This window comes from Cherax quadricarinatus, chromosome 83 (genome assembly GCF_038502225.1).
Source record: "Cherax quadricarinatus isolate ZL_2023a chromosome 83, ASM3850222v1, whole genome shotgun sequence".
Lineage (NCBI taxonomy): Eukaryota > Metazoa > Arthropoda > Malacostraca > Decapoda > Parastacidae > Cherax > Cherax quadricarinatus.
In genome coordinates, this window is record NC_091374.1 from 7,600,549 (window position 1) to 7,619,613 (window position 19,065).

Below are 19,065 nucleotides of genomic sequence, written 5' to 3' on the forward strand. Positions count from 1 at the left end.
AAAATTAAAAATGTAAATTCTTTTAATGTTATATAACTCCTTAATCCAGGCACTGCCAACAGCTTTCTCTTAATCAAAGCATTATGGGTTAATGTTGAATCTCAATAATTCTGGTCCTTATAATATCAGATTATGTTGTCAACAGGGTAGTCCATCCCTTGAAAAGAAAATAGACCACAGTAAACTATAGAGTTAACGGACTTTGGAAATGTGGAACAAAATCCACTGTATCTATTGATTCAGAAGGAATGAGCAAAGCCTGGTGGTTACAAAATTGTCTGTTATTCTTGTGAGCACGGCAAAACATTATGATCTTTACCCACCACACTTGCCATCACCAGTCATCTGCTCTTCCCTATTAGCCCATTAAATCAAGGGTTTACTGTAATCATGTTCTTTGAAGTTACATTTTCTAATATTTTACAGTGCCATAGAGTTTGCATAGCAAAATGCAAAGCTACTAAAGCTTGCAACAATTTAGCACTATACTTTAAACCACTTTGTAGTCCTACTTACAGTAGGCATCTTAAAGTTGCAAATGATTACCCAAATTCAGATGCTAACATCAAATACCTTACAAAGATTGAATTCCCTGTCTTAAGTATTGCTGTGTGGAATCCTCCTCATTGTTAAAAGTGAATGAGGTTAAAAGATACATTACTATTTAATACATACAATCAAATAAAGAAGGATATCCACTTAATTATCACCTATTACACAGCTAGTGATGCTTGCGCTCGGCTATGCGAGCTTCAACACACACACGTGGCTCCTTGAAAAAAAGAAAAAAACATCTGTATCAACTTTCCATAATCATAACATTTTATTAAATGTAGGGTAGGGTATGCATAATCTTTCACAATAATTTTGGATACTAATTTTTTTTTTTACCATTCAAGTCTCAACTACACTGCTCAAAATATTTTAAAAATAATTTTACATGCTTTTATGACCAATGTGTTATAGTAGTAAATACTTGCTTAAGTTCAACAATCTAAATAAATAAAATTTTCTTCAGTATGTACATAATAGGAGCATTACTATGAGTATATGTACTAATATTCTGCCTCAGTCCAAGTAGATTTGTCTTTTAATTCAACCAAATGATATTTCCTGATGATATATCGAGGAAACAAACATAATTTGTGTTACCGTATAATGTGGGAATGGAAAAAGAAATTCAAAGTATGAAGAATATTAAGTAGAAGTGGAAAGCACGCTTCTCTGAAGGAGAGTACACTGTATAAAGTTGAAATATTTATGCAACCAACAAATTAGCAAGTGTATGACTATGGGCAAAGAGAGCTATCCACGAGAGAACTTCTAACCAGGAAGTGTTCTCATAGCTGACTGTAATGCCAACCCATTTACTATCTACAGAGGCTTTTCATATTCCATAAAAAGATATATTTGGATTGTATGAAACTGGAGCACTTTATAAAATACTTAACATGCAAATTACATGTTCTTGAAAATGGTAGCTAATTTATACAGTACTAAGATTTCAATTAACTCAAGAGAACTACTTTAGAAAAATACATTCAACAATCATATAAATTTGATATTGTAATAATGTTGGTAGAATTACCGACAATATGTAAAGTAAAAGGACACAAGTGCAACTAATATGGCATTTTTATTGTGGCAACGTTCACTCTCCAGGAGCTTTATCAAGCTGTTACAGTGTCCATGTACTGTTTTTAACGGCTCGATAAAGCTCCTGGAGAGCGAAACGTTGCCACAATAAAAATGTCACTTTAGTTGCACTTGTGTCCTTTTACTTTACAAATCTGATATTCATATTTTCTCATTAGTGTTTTGTTACCAATTTCCTAAGTTTTGTTTGACAATGTAAGCAAAATTGTATGATGACTAAGAATAAGAAAATTATAGTCAGTGGGTAAGTGTATCTTTAATATTCAGGAAAAAGTTCAAAGAATTAATACCAAAATCATGCTACTCTTTATACAATTACCATAACTTATATGTGTATTTTGTTATATTTGAGAAGCAATAATTTATTATTAATTTTACTTTAAACAGATAGGCTATTTACATATATGAAAATGGAAAATAAAAATATGTGAAGATAATGTATGCATATAATGTTTGATGCAAGACAGCCTTGAAATGTTTGTTTTGCATAGAAAGTGAAATTCAGTTCACAGGTAGGCTTATCTATGTTGCATGCTGGGAACTGGATCTTGTACCACGAGACAAACATCAACCCATATCTACAGCTCCACCGAAAATGTCCATAAGAACTGGCATGATGAGCAAACTTATTTTTATTTCTTTGCATTTATAATGTATTAACCTTTGTATCTACATAATATATCACACTAAAGTTGACAAAAGGATCAACTTTGAGTTAGCAAAATAAATATAAATGATCAGCAGCAACATGCAGTTTAATAGAACATATTATGTGGTCTGCAGCTGGTGAAACACTTAATTTCATCTAAATAGGCTAGTCAGAAAAATCACAGAATAATTAAAGAGAATACAGTGCTTGTCTTAAACTCTCACTGTATTTAACATTAAGTAAAACAGTGTACTTACATATCACTGAGTTAGTATTGTATTTATAAACTAGCACAACATTAAAAATGCAATCTTTAAAGACAGTAATAAGAAATTATTCATCTTGAACACCTTGGAAAGAAATGTTTCATCAGGTGAGTAGCCCTTGACATGATATAACAAGTCTAAAGTCCCAACCCTGACTCTCATGACAATACTATTGTGACATCTTTGCACTATTTCATAACAGCCCTGCTGTTACAGTTGAAAGTAATCTACTAACACCCTTCAAGCGAGTGCTTTAATGCTGGTGAAGGGTTCTGGGTCCATGGAATTATAACTACCCTCCCCTTCCATGGATCAGACCTGATTGCCTCTCCTTCCCCAGACGCTCTATATATATTATCACCATGACAAACATGACATCATAGCCAGGCACCAATGACATAACTGTATTGACCTTGCATATATTGAGAGTAGCTGTTTAGTGATCAGTATTTTCTTATGCACAAAATACACTTATTTGCTATATAATTTCCAGCTTGAGTCATAGAGGAATGACTTAATTTTTTAAAAATAATATGAAAGACTGAAGGCATATGAACTTTAGCATTTAATCTGTAATTGCATAAGAGAAAATGGTCAGCAAATCAATTGTTTACTCAAGTAATCTAATATCACTCAAGAATCTACATTATGAAAGTATTTGTGCATTTCTTTTAACTAACATATAAATAATTATACGTATATTAAAAGAAAGGTAACAAAAGTGTACAGTACTTTATTTTAATCTGTGCTCTTAGTTTATTGTACGAATTGTCAGCAAATACATACACTAGGTAATCTCTCTCCTCAGAATAGTGTGCACAGGGGCAAGTCATAGAAAATTTTAAATATTTTTATTATAACTTAGACATCTATATATTGTCTGATATAAAAAAATCTGAATTGGCACTTTTCCTAATACGAAGTTGCAATTTTTTAATTTACTAGGAAAATTTTTATTTTTTTTTTTTTTTAAATTTTAAGGTCAAAATTTTTGGAAGGATTATTTTATTGCTTGCCCAAAAAAAAAGAAATTTTTTTTTCCAAATTAAACAAAATAATCTAATTTATTAGAAAACAGAATTTCAGAGGTAATTCAAAATTTTATATTTATAATATAATAAAAAAAAAAAAAAAAAAAAAAAAAAAAAAAAAAAAAAAAAAAAAAAAAAAAAAAAAAAAAAAAAAAAAAAAAAAAGCGTTAAACCTACAAGGGTCATACAGCACTGCCGGGCAGGGAAGGATGCAGGGGTATTGGGTAGCAAGAGGGAGAGGGATGATTATTAGGTTCAAATTTTTATAAAACATTCTTTGATTTTGATAGTTCTGAATTAGATTTTCAGAAATGAAATACGGAATTTTTGTTCTTGAGCAAATTTTGTTGTTATTTGCATTTAAAAATTTATTTTCATAGTCTAAAGAATTCTGAAAAACAATTCTGAATAAGAGAGATCACTGCATAAAGATTGTCGTAAGAGTAAATTGTGCACTAACGGCAAAAATCACAGGTCATAAGCTAAGTCAGAAATGTCAAGGATACCATTAACTTCAGTAGTTGACATCTTAGCACCACCTCTTACATGGAAAACTGTGTACAATAGTGTACATCTTGACAATATTTATAGCACTGAAAAATCACTTTTGTTAGTGCATTATAAGTACATGAAGAAATATTATCCAATATGTTGTTGCTTAAATACATTACAGTACAGTATTAAAAACTTTATAAAGAGTATAAACTTAGCGTACAAAATTAAGATACTACCCACCCGTATAAGTTTAAATAGGGTTATACAGTGAATAATAGAAAATGCCATTTAGTAAAAGTTTGCTTATCCTTTGGTTTGGCAGAGAGAGGTCTAGTTACTAGAACACTCTGTGTATATTGTCTCATAAATTTTCACATTTTCCGTAGATTACTAAGCCACTTCACCAGTTGGGATTATTAAGCATCACTTCATTAAAATATCTTTGTTTTAGTAGTTCTAACAAAGCTGTCTACAATAGACTATTGTGTTATTTGATCTGATTCATGTGATACTTCATGCCAATGTTGAATATCCTAAATGAAATGTCTTGACTTTAAGTTTACAGTTGTTTATTATGTCTTTCTCACTGTATTGCCTGTTATAGCAACTGCATCATCTGTTGTCTTGGTTTTACCAACTTCAGTCCTCATTGCACAGCCAGGTCTCCATGTGCACTGTGTTACCAGTCAGCCCATCACATCATCTATCCTCCCCATTGACTTCTAACTCATCTACTGCTGGGAGGAAGGTATCGAGCGACCTCTTCCTGTGAGGGCAGAAGAATTAACCCTTTCAGGGTCTGTCCCGTAGATCTACAGCTTCACATTCAGTGTCCAAACCATAGATCTACGCCAAAATTCTAGCGCCATCAAATTTAGCGCGAAAATGCTCATAGGCCTACATGTGAGAGAACGGGTCTGCGTGGTGGGTGTGCACCAAAAACAAAAAATCTAGGCGCCCGCATAGCATTGTGGGAACGCCGGCTCAGTTACCCTTGCTCACCATGCCTCATCGCAAGGCAGCTCTCACTCCAAGGAAAATTGGGACTCTCCTCTTCCTATCTGATAGTTCTGACACTGATGGAAGTGGAAATGAAGACGAATTCTTTGGCTTTGATCAGTTAGTGACCGAAAGGAATGACCAGGATATCGATAATAGTGCAGAAAACCCTGGCGATCCTCAACCTTCTACCTCTGGTGTGGGCACTCCTCAGTCACGGTCAGTTGTACCTCAATGCAAGAGAAAACTATTATTTTCGTGTGGCCAGGCCTCTGACTTCAGTAATGATGATGATAGTGACGTGGATTGTGATTTTATTGCTCTTGACAATCATTCAAGTAGTGATAGGAAACACATTCACCAGTGAAGCATCGGTATGTACGCCGCCGCATGCGCTCGGGTAGTGTACCCTATGCTGTGCCCAGGGGACGGAGTACATCCCGTGGCCCTACACCAGGAACAGACAGTGAAAGTGAGGATGATGTGGCTACACTTGGCATGGATAGACCACAGGCATCAGTAGATGGCGGTAGTGGTCATGGTAATGCCACGGCCATGCGTGACTCGCCAGCCCAGGCTAGGACCCACAGTCTACCTGCTGGGACTCAAATTTAGGTTGGATAAGCAGTTCAAGGAGCTTGTTTCTTGGGTGGCATTGAAAAGCGGAGCCTAGTCAGCCACCAGTTCTTAAAGCGGAGCATCAGCCACCAGCCCACCACAACCACAGCTACCTACACAACCAGCCTAAGATGTTCAGTATCCACCAGCAAACCATATCTGGGATTGGCAGCAAAATCCCAATTTTGTTCCCAAGCCCCACCACTTTGTTGACTCTCAAAGTGGAATTCTACCTACTTGTCCCCTTATAACCACGGCCAATGAACTGGAATTTTTTGAAATATTCTTTGACCAGCCCTTGATGGAAATTATTGTCAGGGAAAGTAACAAGTATTTTGAGTACACCATGGCAAATACGATGATATCACCACAGTCAAGACTACACCGGTGGAAAGAGACGACTGTTGCAGAAATGTATTTGCTTTTTGCAACAATAATGCTTATGCCTCATGTCTGTAAGCATAATATAAAAGCATACTGGTCCACAGATCGGCTAATTTCTACCCCGGTCTTCAGTGAAATCATCCCAGTGAACAGGTTTATCTTACTGTTACGTATGTTGCACTTCTCTGACAAAACCAGGCCTGACAGAAGTGACAGGTTATACAAGATTAGAAATGTTTTTATGTATCTCAAACAAAAGTTCAGCATGTACTTTTATCCAAGAATCTTGTAACTGACGAGTCTTTGATTTTGTTCAAAGGTAGACTGTCATTCAAGCAGTATATACTGAGCAAGAGGAAATGCTTTGGTATAAAACTGTTTTTACTCTGTGACTGTGACAGTGGCCTGGTATTGGATATTGTTGTATACACGGGAAGTAAAACATTGAAAGATACCAAGATGTTATTGAGAATCGCAGGTGATGTAGTGAGAAGCATGATGGCACCTTATCTTGGTAAGGGGCATGCATTATATACCGATAACTGGTACACAAGCATTTTACTCAGTGATTTCTTGTGAGTGAACAAGACAGATATGTGTGGCACAGTCCGTTCTAATCGTAAACATATGCTCAGGCTCAACGCAGGTGCTCGTGGTGATGACGTGCAGGTGTTTACTGCCAATGACATCATGGCATTACGGTGGCATGACAAACTAGATGTCACATTGTTGACAACCATTCACCCTAACGAAATGCAAGACAGTGGCAAAGTTGATCGAGTGACGAATGAACGTATTCAAAAACCAGTGACAGTGATTGATTATACACAAAACATGCGCTTGGTTGACAAATGTGACATGCAGATTGGCTTTGTTGATTGTGTTCATAAAAGTTACAAGTGGTACATGAAACTTTTCTTCCATCTCGTGGACATTTCAATGCTCAATGCATATAATATGTACCAAATGAAGACTGGCAACAGACCACTGTATGGTGAATTTTGTTTGTCTGTTGTCAGACAACTCATAATGAAGTACCAGGTTACAACAACGTCCTCGAACTCCTCAGGATATACCCAAGCGTTTGAGGAGGGAAGGTGATCATTTCATAATACAGCTTCCTGCAACTAAGAAGAAATTTGCTCAGAAGAGATGCATCGTCTGTGCACAAACAAAACGACGGCAACAAAGACACTCGGTTTATGTGTGAGGAATGTAAGGTACCTCTGTGCATGGTGCCTTGTTTCAAGGAGTTCCACAAGCTCCAGCAGTTCTAAAACCATGTCCAGTGATTGTAAATATGTAAATATATGATAGAACATTAGTATTATACAAGATTTGTGCATGTTTATTGTAATAAACAAAAGTGGTAAACAATAATATAATAACTTTAGTGTGGTTATTGTGTTCAATACAGTGAATTTATATATACATTATATACAGTATTGGTCTCTCAGGCCCCAAATGTTAGTAGGAAAAGAAAAAACTACAAAAAACGTTTAAAGTAATGCGCGTATGTGGAAATCGTCGATGTTGCCGCCACCATGTCATTTTGGGTAAACTTCTTGGCACTGTATCTCGGTAAGTACTGATCAGAATTTTTTTTTTTTTGTCTTATTACCTTCACAGAAATATACTCTAATTCTGTAAGAAAATCTAACTAAATTAAAATAATGTATACAGAGCAAAACAAAAAAAAAAATATGGTGTGCTCAAAATTCTAAGCCTACATTTTGCTTTTTTTGCACACTGTCTAATTAGTTTAATATTAATGTTTCCATTATGAAAAAATGTTGATATAAGCACTAATTATGGTATTTATACTTAAAAAGTTAAGCTTTGAAATTAGCTAAGCTCTATACTGTAATATCAGTTGTCATCAATTTGATATATAATTAAAAGCACGATTTATAAGCATTTTACTAAAAAATTAGATACATACTATTTTTCATGAGACTATTGTACATACTATCTAAGTAAATCTTTTAATTGAATAAAAAAAGAAAAATATGGTGCAGAGCATGACAACAGGAAAACAAAAAAAATATGGAGAAAATCATAATTACGGATTTAAAAGTTGTATATTACTGAGAAACAAATAATAGTTACACCTGAGCTACCATTATATAAAACCCTACTTATAAGTGGACTCTGAAACCTAATGATCAAAATGTAAATTTGCAGTAAACCCTCTTACAATTTCTTTTTTTTTTCTTTGTTATCACACTGGCCGATTCCCACCAAGGCAGGGTGGCCCGAAAAAGAAAAACTTTCACCATCATTCACTCCATCACTGTCTTGCCAGAAGGGTGCTTTACACTACAGTTTTTAAACTGCAACATTAACACCCCTCCTTCAGAGTGCAGGCACTGTACTTCCCATCTCCAGGACTCAAGTCCGGCTTGCCGGTTTCCCTGAACCCCTTCATAAATGTTACTTTGCTCACACTCCAATAGCACGTCAAGTATTAAAAACCATTTGTCTCCATTCACTCCTATCAAACACGCTCACGCATGCCTGCTGGAAGTCCAAGCCCCTCGCACACAAAACCTCCTTCCAACCTTTCCTAGGCCGACCCCTACCCCGCCTTCCTTCCACTACAGACTGATACACTCTTGAAGTCACTCTGTTTTGCTCCATTCTCTCTACATGTCCGAACCACCTCAACAACCCTTCCTCAGCCCTCTGGACAACAGTTTTGGTAATCCCGCACCTCCTCCTAACTTCCAAACTACGAAATCTCTGCATTATATTCACACCACACATTGCCCTCAGACATGACATCTCCACTGCCTCCAGCCTTCTCCTCGCTGCAACATTCATCGCCCATGCTTCACACCCATATAAGAGCGTTGGTAAAACTATACTCTCATACATCCCCCTCTTTGCCTCCAAGGACAAAGTTCTTTGTCTCCACAGACTCCTAAGTGCACCACTCACCCTTTTCCCCTCATCAATTCTATGATTCACCTCATCTTTCATAGACCCATCCGCTGACACGTCAACTCCCAAATATCTGAATACATTCACCTTTGGAGTGAGATTAACAAGTTAAGAAAGCCTAGAGAACAAATGGATTTGTCAGTTAAAAATAGGAGAGGAGAGTTATTAAATGGAGAGTTAGAGGTATTGGGAAGATGGAAGGAATATTTTGAGGAATTGTTAAATGTTGATGAAGATAGGGAAGCTGTGATTTCGTGTATAGGGCAAGGAGGAATAACATCTTGTAGGAGTGAGGAAGAGCCAGTTGTGAGTGTGGGGGAAGTTCGTGAGGCAGTAGGTAAAATGAAAGGGGGTAAGGCAGCCGGGATTGATGGGATAAAGATAGAAATGTTAAAAGCAGGTGGGGATATAGTTTTGGAGTGGTTGGTGCAATTATTTAATAAATGTATGGAAGAGGGTAAGGTACCTAGGGATTGGCAGAGAGCATGCATAGTTCCTTTGTATAAAGGCAAAGGGGATAAAAGAGAGTGCAAAAATTATAGGGGGATAAGTCTGTTGAGTGTACCTGGTAAAGTGTATGGTAGAGTTATAATTGAAAGAATTAAGAGTAAGACGGAGAATAGGATAGCAGATGAACAAGGAGGCTTTAGGAAAGGTAGGGGGTGTGTGGACCAGGTGTTTACAGTGAAACATATAAGTGAACAGTATTTAGATAAGGCTAAAGAGGTCTTTGTGGCATTTATGGATTTGGAAAAGGCGTATGACAGGGTGGATAGGGGGGCAATGTGGCAGATGTTGCAAGTGTATGGTGTAGGAGGTAGGTTACTGAAAGCAGTGAAGAGTTTTTACGAGGATAGTGAGGCTCAAGTTAGAGTATGTAGGAAAGAGGGAAATTTTTTCCCAGTAAAAGTAGGCCTTAGACAAGGATGTGTGATGTCACCGTGGTTGTTTAATATATTTATAGATGGGGTTGTAAGAGAAGTAAATGCGAGGGTCTTGGCAAGAGGCGTGGAGTTAAAAGATAAAGAATCACACACAAAGTGGGAGTTGTCACAGCTGCTCTTTGCTGATGACACTGTGCTCTTGGGAGATTCTGAAGAGAAGTTGCAGAGATTGGTGGATGAATTTGGTAGGGTGTGCAAAAGAAGAAAATTAAAGGTGAATACAGGAAAGAGTAAGGTTATGAGGATAACAAAAAGATTAGGTGATGAAAGATTGAATATCAGATTGGAGGGAGAGAGTATGGAGGAGGTGAACGTATTCAGATATTTGGGAGTGGACGTGTCAGCGGATGGGTCTATGAAAGATGAGGTGAATCATAGAATTGATGAGGGAAAAAGAGTGAGTGGTGCACTTAGGAGTCTGTGGAGACAAAGAACTTTGTCCTTGGAGGCAAAGAGGGGAATGTATGAGAGTATAGTTTTACCAACGCTCTTATATGGGTGTGAAGCGTGGGTGATGAATGTTGCAGCGAGGAGAAGGCTGGAGGCAGTGGAGATGTCATGTCTGAGGGCAATGTGTGGTGTGAATATAATGCAGAGAATTCGTAGTTTGGAAGTTAGGAGGAGGTGCGGGATTACCAAAACTGTTGTCCAGAGGGCTGAGGAAGGGTTGTTGAGGTGGTTCGGACATGTAGAGAGAATGGAGCGAAACAGAATGACTTCAAGAGTGTATCAGTCTGTAGTGGAAGGAAGGCGGGGTAGGGGTCGGCCTAGGAAGGGTTGGAGGGAGGGGGTAAAGGAGGTTTTGTGTGCGAGGGGCTTGGACTTCCAGCAGGCATGCGTGAGCGTGTTTGATAGGAGTGAATGGAGACAAATGGTTTTTAATACTTGACGTGCTGTTGGAGTGTGAGCAAAGTAACATTTATGAAGGGATTCAGGGAAACCGGCAGGCCGGACTTGAGTCCTGGAGATGGGAAGTACAGTGCCTGCACTCTGAAGGAGGGGTGTTAATGTTGCAGTTTAAAAACTGTAGTGTAAAGCACCCTTCTGGCAAGACAGTGATGGAGTGAATGATGGTGAAAGTTTTTCTTTTTCGGGCCACCCTGCCTTGGTGGGAATCGGCCGGTGTGATAATAAAAAAAAAAATTCACCTCCTCCATACTCTCTCCCTCCAATCTGATATCCAATCTTTCATCACCTAATCTTTTTGTTATCCTCATAACCTTACTCTTTCCTGTATTCACTTTTAATTTTCTTCTTTTGCACACCCTACCAAATTCATCCACCAATCTCTGCAACTTCTCTTCAGAATCTCCCAAGAGCACAGTGTCATCAGCAAAGAGCAACTGTGGCAACTCCCACTGTGTTTGATTCTTTATCTTTTAACTCCACGCCTCTTGCCAAGACCCTGGCATTTACTTCTCTTACAACCCCACCTATAAATATATTAAACAACCACGGTGACATAACACATCCTTGTCTAAGGCCTACTTTTACTGGGAAATAATTTCCCTCTTTCCTACATACAGTGGACCCCCGGTTAACGATATTTTTTCACTCCAGAAGTATGTTCAGGTGCCAGTACTGACCGAATTTGTTCCCATAAGAAATATTGTGAAGTAGATTAGTCCATTTCAGACCCCCAAACATACACGTACAAACGCACTTACATAAATACACTTACATAATTGGTCGCATTCGGAGGTAATCGTTATGCGGGGGTCCACTGTACTCTAACTTGAGCCTCACTATCCTTGTAAAAACTCTTCACTGCTTTCAGTAACCTACCTCCTACACCATACACCTGCAACATCTGCCACATTACTCCCCTATCTACCCTGTCATATGCCTTTTCCAAATCCATAAATGTCACAAAGACCTCTTTAGCCTTATCTAAATACTGTTCACTTATATGTTTCACTGTAAACACCTGGTCCACACACCCCCTACCTTTCCTAAAGCCTCCTTGTTCATCTGCTATCCTATTCTCCGTCTTACTCTTAATTCTTTCAATAATAACTCTACCATACACTTTACCAGGTATACTCAACAGACTTATCCCCCTATAATTTTTGCACTCTCTTTTGTCCCCTTTGCCTTTATACAAAGGAACTATGCATGCTCTCTGCCTTTCCCTAGGTACCTTACCCTCTTCCATGCATTTATTAAATGCACCAACCACTCCAAAACTATATCCCCACCTGCTTTTAACATTTCTATCTTTATCCCATCAATCCCGGCTGCCTTACCCCCTTTCATTTTACCTACTGCCTCACAAACTTCCCCCACACTCACAACTGGCTCTTCCTCACTCCTACAAGATGTTATTCCTACTTGCCCTATACACGAAATCACAGCTTCCCTATCTTCATCAACATTTAACAATTCCTCAAAATATTCCCTCCATCTTCCCAATACCTCTAACTCTCCATTTAATAACTCTCCTCTCCTATTTTTAACTGACAAATCCATTTGTTCTCTAGGCTTCCTTAACTTGTTAATCTCACTCCAAAACTTTTTCTTATTTTCAACAAAATTTGTTGATAACATCTCACCCACTCTCTCATTTGCTCTCTTTTTACATTGCTTCACCACTCTCTTAACCTCTCTCTTTTTCTCCATATACTCTTCCCTCCTTGCATCACTTCTACTTTGTAAAAAACTTCTCATATGCTAACTTTTTCTCCCTTTACATTATCATTCCACCAATCGCTCCTCTTCCCTCCCGCACCCACTTTCCTGTAACCACAAACTTCTGCTGAACACTCTAACACTACATTTTTAAACCTACCCCATACCTCTTTGACCCCATTGCCTATGCTCTCATTAGCCCATCTATCCTCCAATAGCTGTTTATATCTTACCCTAACTGCCTCCTCTTTTAGTTTATAAACCTTCACCTCTCTCTTCCCTGATGCTTCTATTCTCCTTGTATCCCATCTACCTTTTACTCTCAGTGTAGCTACAACTAGATAGTGATCTGACATATCTGTGGCCCCTCTATAAACATGTACATCCTGAAGTCTACTCAACAGTCTTTTATCTACCAATACATAATCCAACAAACTACTGTCATTTCGCCCTACATCATATCTTGTATACTTATTTATCCTCTTTTTCTTAACCCTTTGACTGTCGCAACCCCCAATCCTGAGGTGTCTCCTGGTGTCGCAAAATTTAAAAAAAAAATAAATTATTTTTTCTTATGAAATGATAGAGAATCTTTTCCCGATTGTAATGACACCAAAAAAACGAAATTTGATGGAAAACTGACGGAATTATGCTCTCGCGAAGTTAGCGACCTCGGCGCTGTTTACAAATCGGCGATTTCGCCCACTTTGAGCCCTATTTTCGGCTAATTCTATTGTTCCAGTCGCCCAAACTCATAGCTATTTCTTTAGAACTTCATTTTTTCTATCGATTGAATATAAGAAACTGCCCATTTACTGATTTCAACTACCTAATAATGTGGTCAGAAATTTGCAATTTGGCCAATTTCACGAAAACTAAAAAATATGAGAATTTCAAAATAAGGTCCAGAATGAACAATGAGGACATTCCTGGCTCTAAAATAACATTTTCTTTGTTCATCAGTCACGTCTCCAGGCCCTTCTGATATTACTCTTGCTTTCTATTTTGAATTTTTATTCAAACAAAAAATATTAGACTTACTATTATGCAGACTACTGCAATGCTGTAATAACTGTATAAATAACATCAACCCATTCATGACTGCATATTAGAATGGCTAATTGGACATTTATTGGACAATGGCATCATTTGTTTACTTTTGAACATTGGCAAAAATCAAACATTTCCCCTACTTTGAGCTCCATTTCTAGGTTCTTTTTATAGTAAAATCAATCAAAATCACCTCTATTTCTGTAATATGTTTTCCATTCTATCAAATGAGACCAAGAAAACGAGAATACAACCATAAATAGTATGCGAAAATAGACCACAAAGTCGGTATTTTAATTAAAAAAAAAACGGTCGCAGTTTTTTTTTTCTCATTATGCACTGCGTGCTCCAGGATTTTTTTTATATGGTGCACACTGACCACACAGACCCATTCTCTCACATGTGGGCCTACCAGCTTTCTCCTGCTTGATTTGAAGCCGCTAGAATTTATGAGTATATATACGTCAAACACGGCACCTCGTAAAACGTATATATACGGCCGCGACAGTCAAAGGGGCCCTACCACAATTACTCTCTCACTTGGTTCAAAGGCTCCTATACATTCACTTAACATCTCCCAAAATCTCTCTCTCTCTCTCTGCATTCCTCTCTTCTCCAGGTGCATACACGCTTATTATGACCCACTTTTCGCATCCAACCTTTACTTTAATCCACATAATTCTTGAATTTACACATTCATATTCTCTTTTCTCCTTCTATAACTGATCCTTCCACATTACTGCTACCCCTTCCTTTGCTCTAACTCTCTCAGATACACAAATAACCCGCACATAAAAGACAGAAGCTTACGACGACGCTTCGGTCCGACTTGGACCATTGACAAAGTCACACTGTGTGACTTTGTCAATGGTCCAAGTCGGACCGAAGCGTCGTCGTAAGCTTCTGTCTTTTATGTGCGGGTTATTTGTGTATCGTTCCAGTCACGGTATTGTGCCTTTTTGTTATTTACTCTCAGATACTCCAGATTTAATCCCATTTATTTCCCCCCACCGAAACTCCCCTACCCCCTTCAGCTTTGTTTCACTTAGGGCCAGGACATCCAACTTCTTTTCATTCATAACATCAGCAATCATGTGTTTCTTGTCATCCGCACTACATCCACGCACATTCAAGCATCCCAGTTTTATAAAGTTTTTCTTCTTCTCTTTTTTAGTAAATGTCTACAGGAGAAGGGGTTACTAGCCCATTGCTCCCGGCATTTTAGTCGCCTCATACGATACGCATGGCTTACGGAGGAAAGATTCTTTTCCACTTCCCCATGGACAATAGAAGAAATAAAGAAGAACAAGAGCTATTTATAAAAAGGAGAAAAACCTAGATGTATGTATATATATATATATACATGTATATATATGCATGTACGTGTCTGTGAAGTGTGACCAAAGTGTAGGTAGGAGTAGCAAGATATCCCTGTTATCTAGCGTGTTTGAGACAATTTCCTATGCACACAAAATGTGGTTTATACTTTGCAGCCCCAAATTCTAAAGCATGTAAATTCTTTGACACGACACAGTTGTGTTTGGCTTAATTCTGTACCACCCTGGGCATTTGATGTATTTTGAGTGTGTACAGAGGAAAATGTAAGGAGAATCAACCTATCCAGTATCTATAATTTAATCATTATTTAAAATAAACTAGTAGAGTAAGGACACAAGACCATGGGAAAAACTGAAGTGTGACTGGAGACTTCCTTCTCTTGCTAAATTTATTATGTGGAGGGCTACCTGGTGTGGGTCATTCAGAATGAGGAATGATGGAGGTTCAATCCTCCATCTGCTGAGTTTGAGATATGTTACCATTCACTATACACTTATTCCTGTTCTTTCTGTATATCCAGCATATAGCTACAGTCATTACTTCCTCTGCAACCCTCTCAAGTCATACCTGTCACCACTGTACTGTTTAAAACATGTGAACCAGTTATTTTAACTTAAATGAGCATCTATCCTTCATAAGATACAGTGGCATGTCTTATCTGCCCCAGTGGCCATGGCATTTAAAATGTATGCATGCAAGAACAACAAGGCATCTTTTTACTGGTTCTCTTCTTAATAATAATAATAATAATTATAATAATAATAATTATAATAATAATAATATGTGTAGAAAGAGGTTTGGTAGTAAGTAATACATATTTTATGAATTAAGAGGATAAATAAATATACAAGGTATGATATAGCACGTAATGAAAGTAGTTTGTTAGATTATGTATTGGTGGATAAAAGGTTGATGGGTAGGCTCCAGGATGTACATGTTTATAGAGGGGCAACTGATATATCGGATCATTATTTAGTTGTAGCTACAGTTAGAATAAGAGGTAGATGGGAAAAGAGGAAAATGGCAATAACAAGCAAGAGGGAGGTGAAAGTGTATAAAATAAGGGAGGAGGAAGTTCGGGTGAGATACAGTATAAGCAACTATTGGCAGAAAGGTGGGCTGGTGCAAGTATGAGTAGTGGGGAGGAGATTGAAGAGGGTTGGAATAGTTTTAAAAATGCAGTATTAGAATGGGGCAGAAGTTTGTGGTTATAGGAGGGTGGGTGCAGGAGGAAAGAGGAGTGATTGGTGGAATGATGAAGTAAAGGGTGTGATAAAAGAGTAAGTTAGCTTATGAGAGGTTTTTACAAAGCAGAAGTGTTAAAAGAAGAGTAGAGTATATGGAGAGTAAAAGAAAGGTGAAGAGAGTGGTGAGAGAGTGCAAAAGGAGAGCAGATGATAGAGTGGGAGAGGCACTGTCAAGAAATTTTAATGAAAATAAGAAAAAATTTTGGAGTGAGTTAAACAAGAAAGCCTAGAGAATGAATGGATTTGTCAGTTAAAAACAGAGTAGGGGAGTTAGTAGATGGGGAGATGGAGGTTTTGGGTAGATGGCGAGAATATTTTGAGGAACTTTTAAATGTCAACGAAGAAAGGGAAGCGGTAATTTCATGCACTGGCCAGGGAGGTATACCATCTTTTAGGAGTGAAGAAGAACAGGATGTGAGTGTGGGGGAGGTGTGTGAGGCATTACTGACGGGATCATGACAGAAATGTTAAAAGCAGGGGGGGATATACAGTGTAGTGTTGGAGTGGTTGGTATTTTTGTTTAATAAATGTATGAAAGAGGGGAAGGTACCTAGGGATTGGCAGAGAGCATGTATAGTCCCTTTATATAAAAGGAAGGAGGACAAAAGAGATTGTAAAAATTATAGAGGAATAAGTTTACTGAGTATACCAGGAAAACTGCACAGTAGGGTTATAATTGAAAGAATTAGAGGTAGGATTACGGATGAGCAAGGAGGTTTCAGAGTGGGTAGGGGATGTGTAGATCAAGTGTTTACATTGAAGCATATATGTGAACAGTACTTAGATAAAGGTAGGGAAGTTTTTATTGCATTTATGGATTTAGAAAAGGCATATGATAGAGTGGATAGGGGAGGAAGGTGGCAGATGTTGCAAGTATATGGAATAGGTGGTAAGTTACTAAATGCTGTAAAGAGTTTTTATAAGGATAGTGAGGCTCAGGTTAGGGTGTGTAGAAGAGAGGGAGACTACTTCCCAGTAAAAGTAGGTCTTAGACAGGGATGTGTAATGTCACCATGGTTGTTTAACATATTTATAGATGGGGTTGTAAAAGAAGTAAATGCTAGGGTGTTTGAGAGAGGGGTGGGATTAAATTATGGGGAATCAAATACAAAATGGGAATTGACACAGTTGCTTTTTGCTTATGGGAGATTCTAAGGAAAAATTGCGAAGGTTAGTGGATGACTTTGGGAGTGTGTGTAAAGGTAGAAAGTTGAAAGTGAACATAGAAAAGAGTAAGGTCATGAGGGTATCAAATGATTTAGATAAAGAAAAATTTTATATCAAATTGGGGAGGAGGAGTATGGAAGAAATGAATGTTTTCAGATACTTGGGAGTTGACGTGTCGGCAGATGGATTTATGAAGGATGAGGTTAATCATAGAATTGATGAGGGAAAAAAGGCGAGTGGTGCGTTGAGGTATATGTGGAGTCAAAAAACATTATCTATGGAGGCAAAGAAGGGAATGTATGAAAGTATAGTAGTACCAACACTCTTATATGGGTGTGAAGCTTGGGTTGTGAATGCAGCAGCGAGGAGGAAGTTGGAGGCAGTGAAGATGTCCTGTCTAAGGGCAATGTGTGGTGTAAATATTATGCAGAAAATTCGGAGTGTGGAAATTAGGAGAAGGTGTGGAGTTAATAAAAGTATTAGTCAGAGGACTGAAGAGGGGTTGTTGAGGTGGTTTGGTCATTTAGAGAGAATGCATCAAAGTAGAATGGCATGGAGAGCGTATAAATCTGTAGGGGAAGGAAGGCGGGGTAGGGGTAGTCCTCGAAAAGGTTGGAAGGAAGGGGTAAGGGAGGTTTTGTGGGTGAGGGGCTTGGATTTCCAGCAGGCATGCATGAGCGTGTTCGATAGAGTGAATGGAGACAAATGATATTTGGGACCTGACGATCTGTTGGAGTGTGAGCAGGGTAATATTTAGTGAAGGGATTCAGGGAAACCGGTTATTTTCATATAGTCGGACTTGAGTCCTGGAAATGGGAAGTACAATGCCTGCACTTTAAAGGAGGGGTTTGGGATATTGGCAGTTTGGAGGGATATGTTGTGTATCTTTATACATATATGCTTCTAAACTGTTGTATTCTGAGCACCTCTGCAAAAACAGTGATAATGTGTGAGTGTGGTGAAAGTGTTGAATGATGATGAAAGTATTTTATTTTTGGGGATTTTCTTTCTTTTTTGGGTCACCCTGCCTCGGTGGGAGACGGCCGACTTGTTGAAAAAAAAAAAAAATTAAATGAGTGAGAGAGAAAGTATGTAATGTGTGATGCTAGTGACGAGTTTGGGGGAAAAGTGTGTATGTGTGTGGTTTTTCACCTCGCCCCACTGAACTTGTCCAGGACACAGTTACTAGTCTGATGCCAACTTCCTAGGTTACCATGCAACCCACCCACTCGCATTACCAGTCACCCTCCTGTCTTTCCCCACCTGCCAACCACCTATGTATTAACACAATGTAAATAATAAATCTAGTTTTTTACCCATCTACCAAAAAATGTGAGCTCTTTATGCATGCACAAAATAAATATACTGTATATACAAACTATGGTAAATAACTATGGGAAAAATGTTTATTAATTCTTAAGCATAAGTAAAAAAATCTACAGGTCTTTGCCAATCTCTACCAAAAATATATGAGCTCTTTATGCATGCAAAACTGAAAATACACAAAATAATGAATGTTTTCTTCATATGGATTTGCTAAATTATATTTAGTGGGAACAGGTAAATTTGTGGAGGCTATACAGCACCTTGGATAATAGAAGGCAATCAGGTTTGATCCAAGGATGGAGAAGATAGGTTCATTTTCTTATA

General features: G+C 37.9%; 1 protein-coding gene and 1 long non-coding RNA gene across 6 annotated transcripts in view; one reads left to right on the forward strand and one right to left on the reverse strand.

Moving 5' to 3' along the window:
• Positions 1 to 19,065, forward strand: part of LOC128702208 (uncharacterized) — a 126,715-nt gene that overhangs the window by 85,782 nt on the left and 21,868 nt on the right. The gene's annotated exons all lie outside the window — the stretch shown is intronic.
• Positions 4,598 to 19,065, reverse strand: part of LOC128702206 (uncharacterized) — a gene marked incomplete in the record, with an annotated part of 302,046 nt that continues 287,578 nt past the window's right edge. The window contains 1 exon segment of the mRNA XM_070102790.1: positions 4,598 to 4,863. Within this exon segment, the coding sequence (XP_069958891.1) occupies positions 4,797 to 4,863 (67 nt within the window).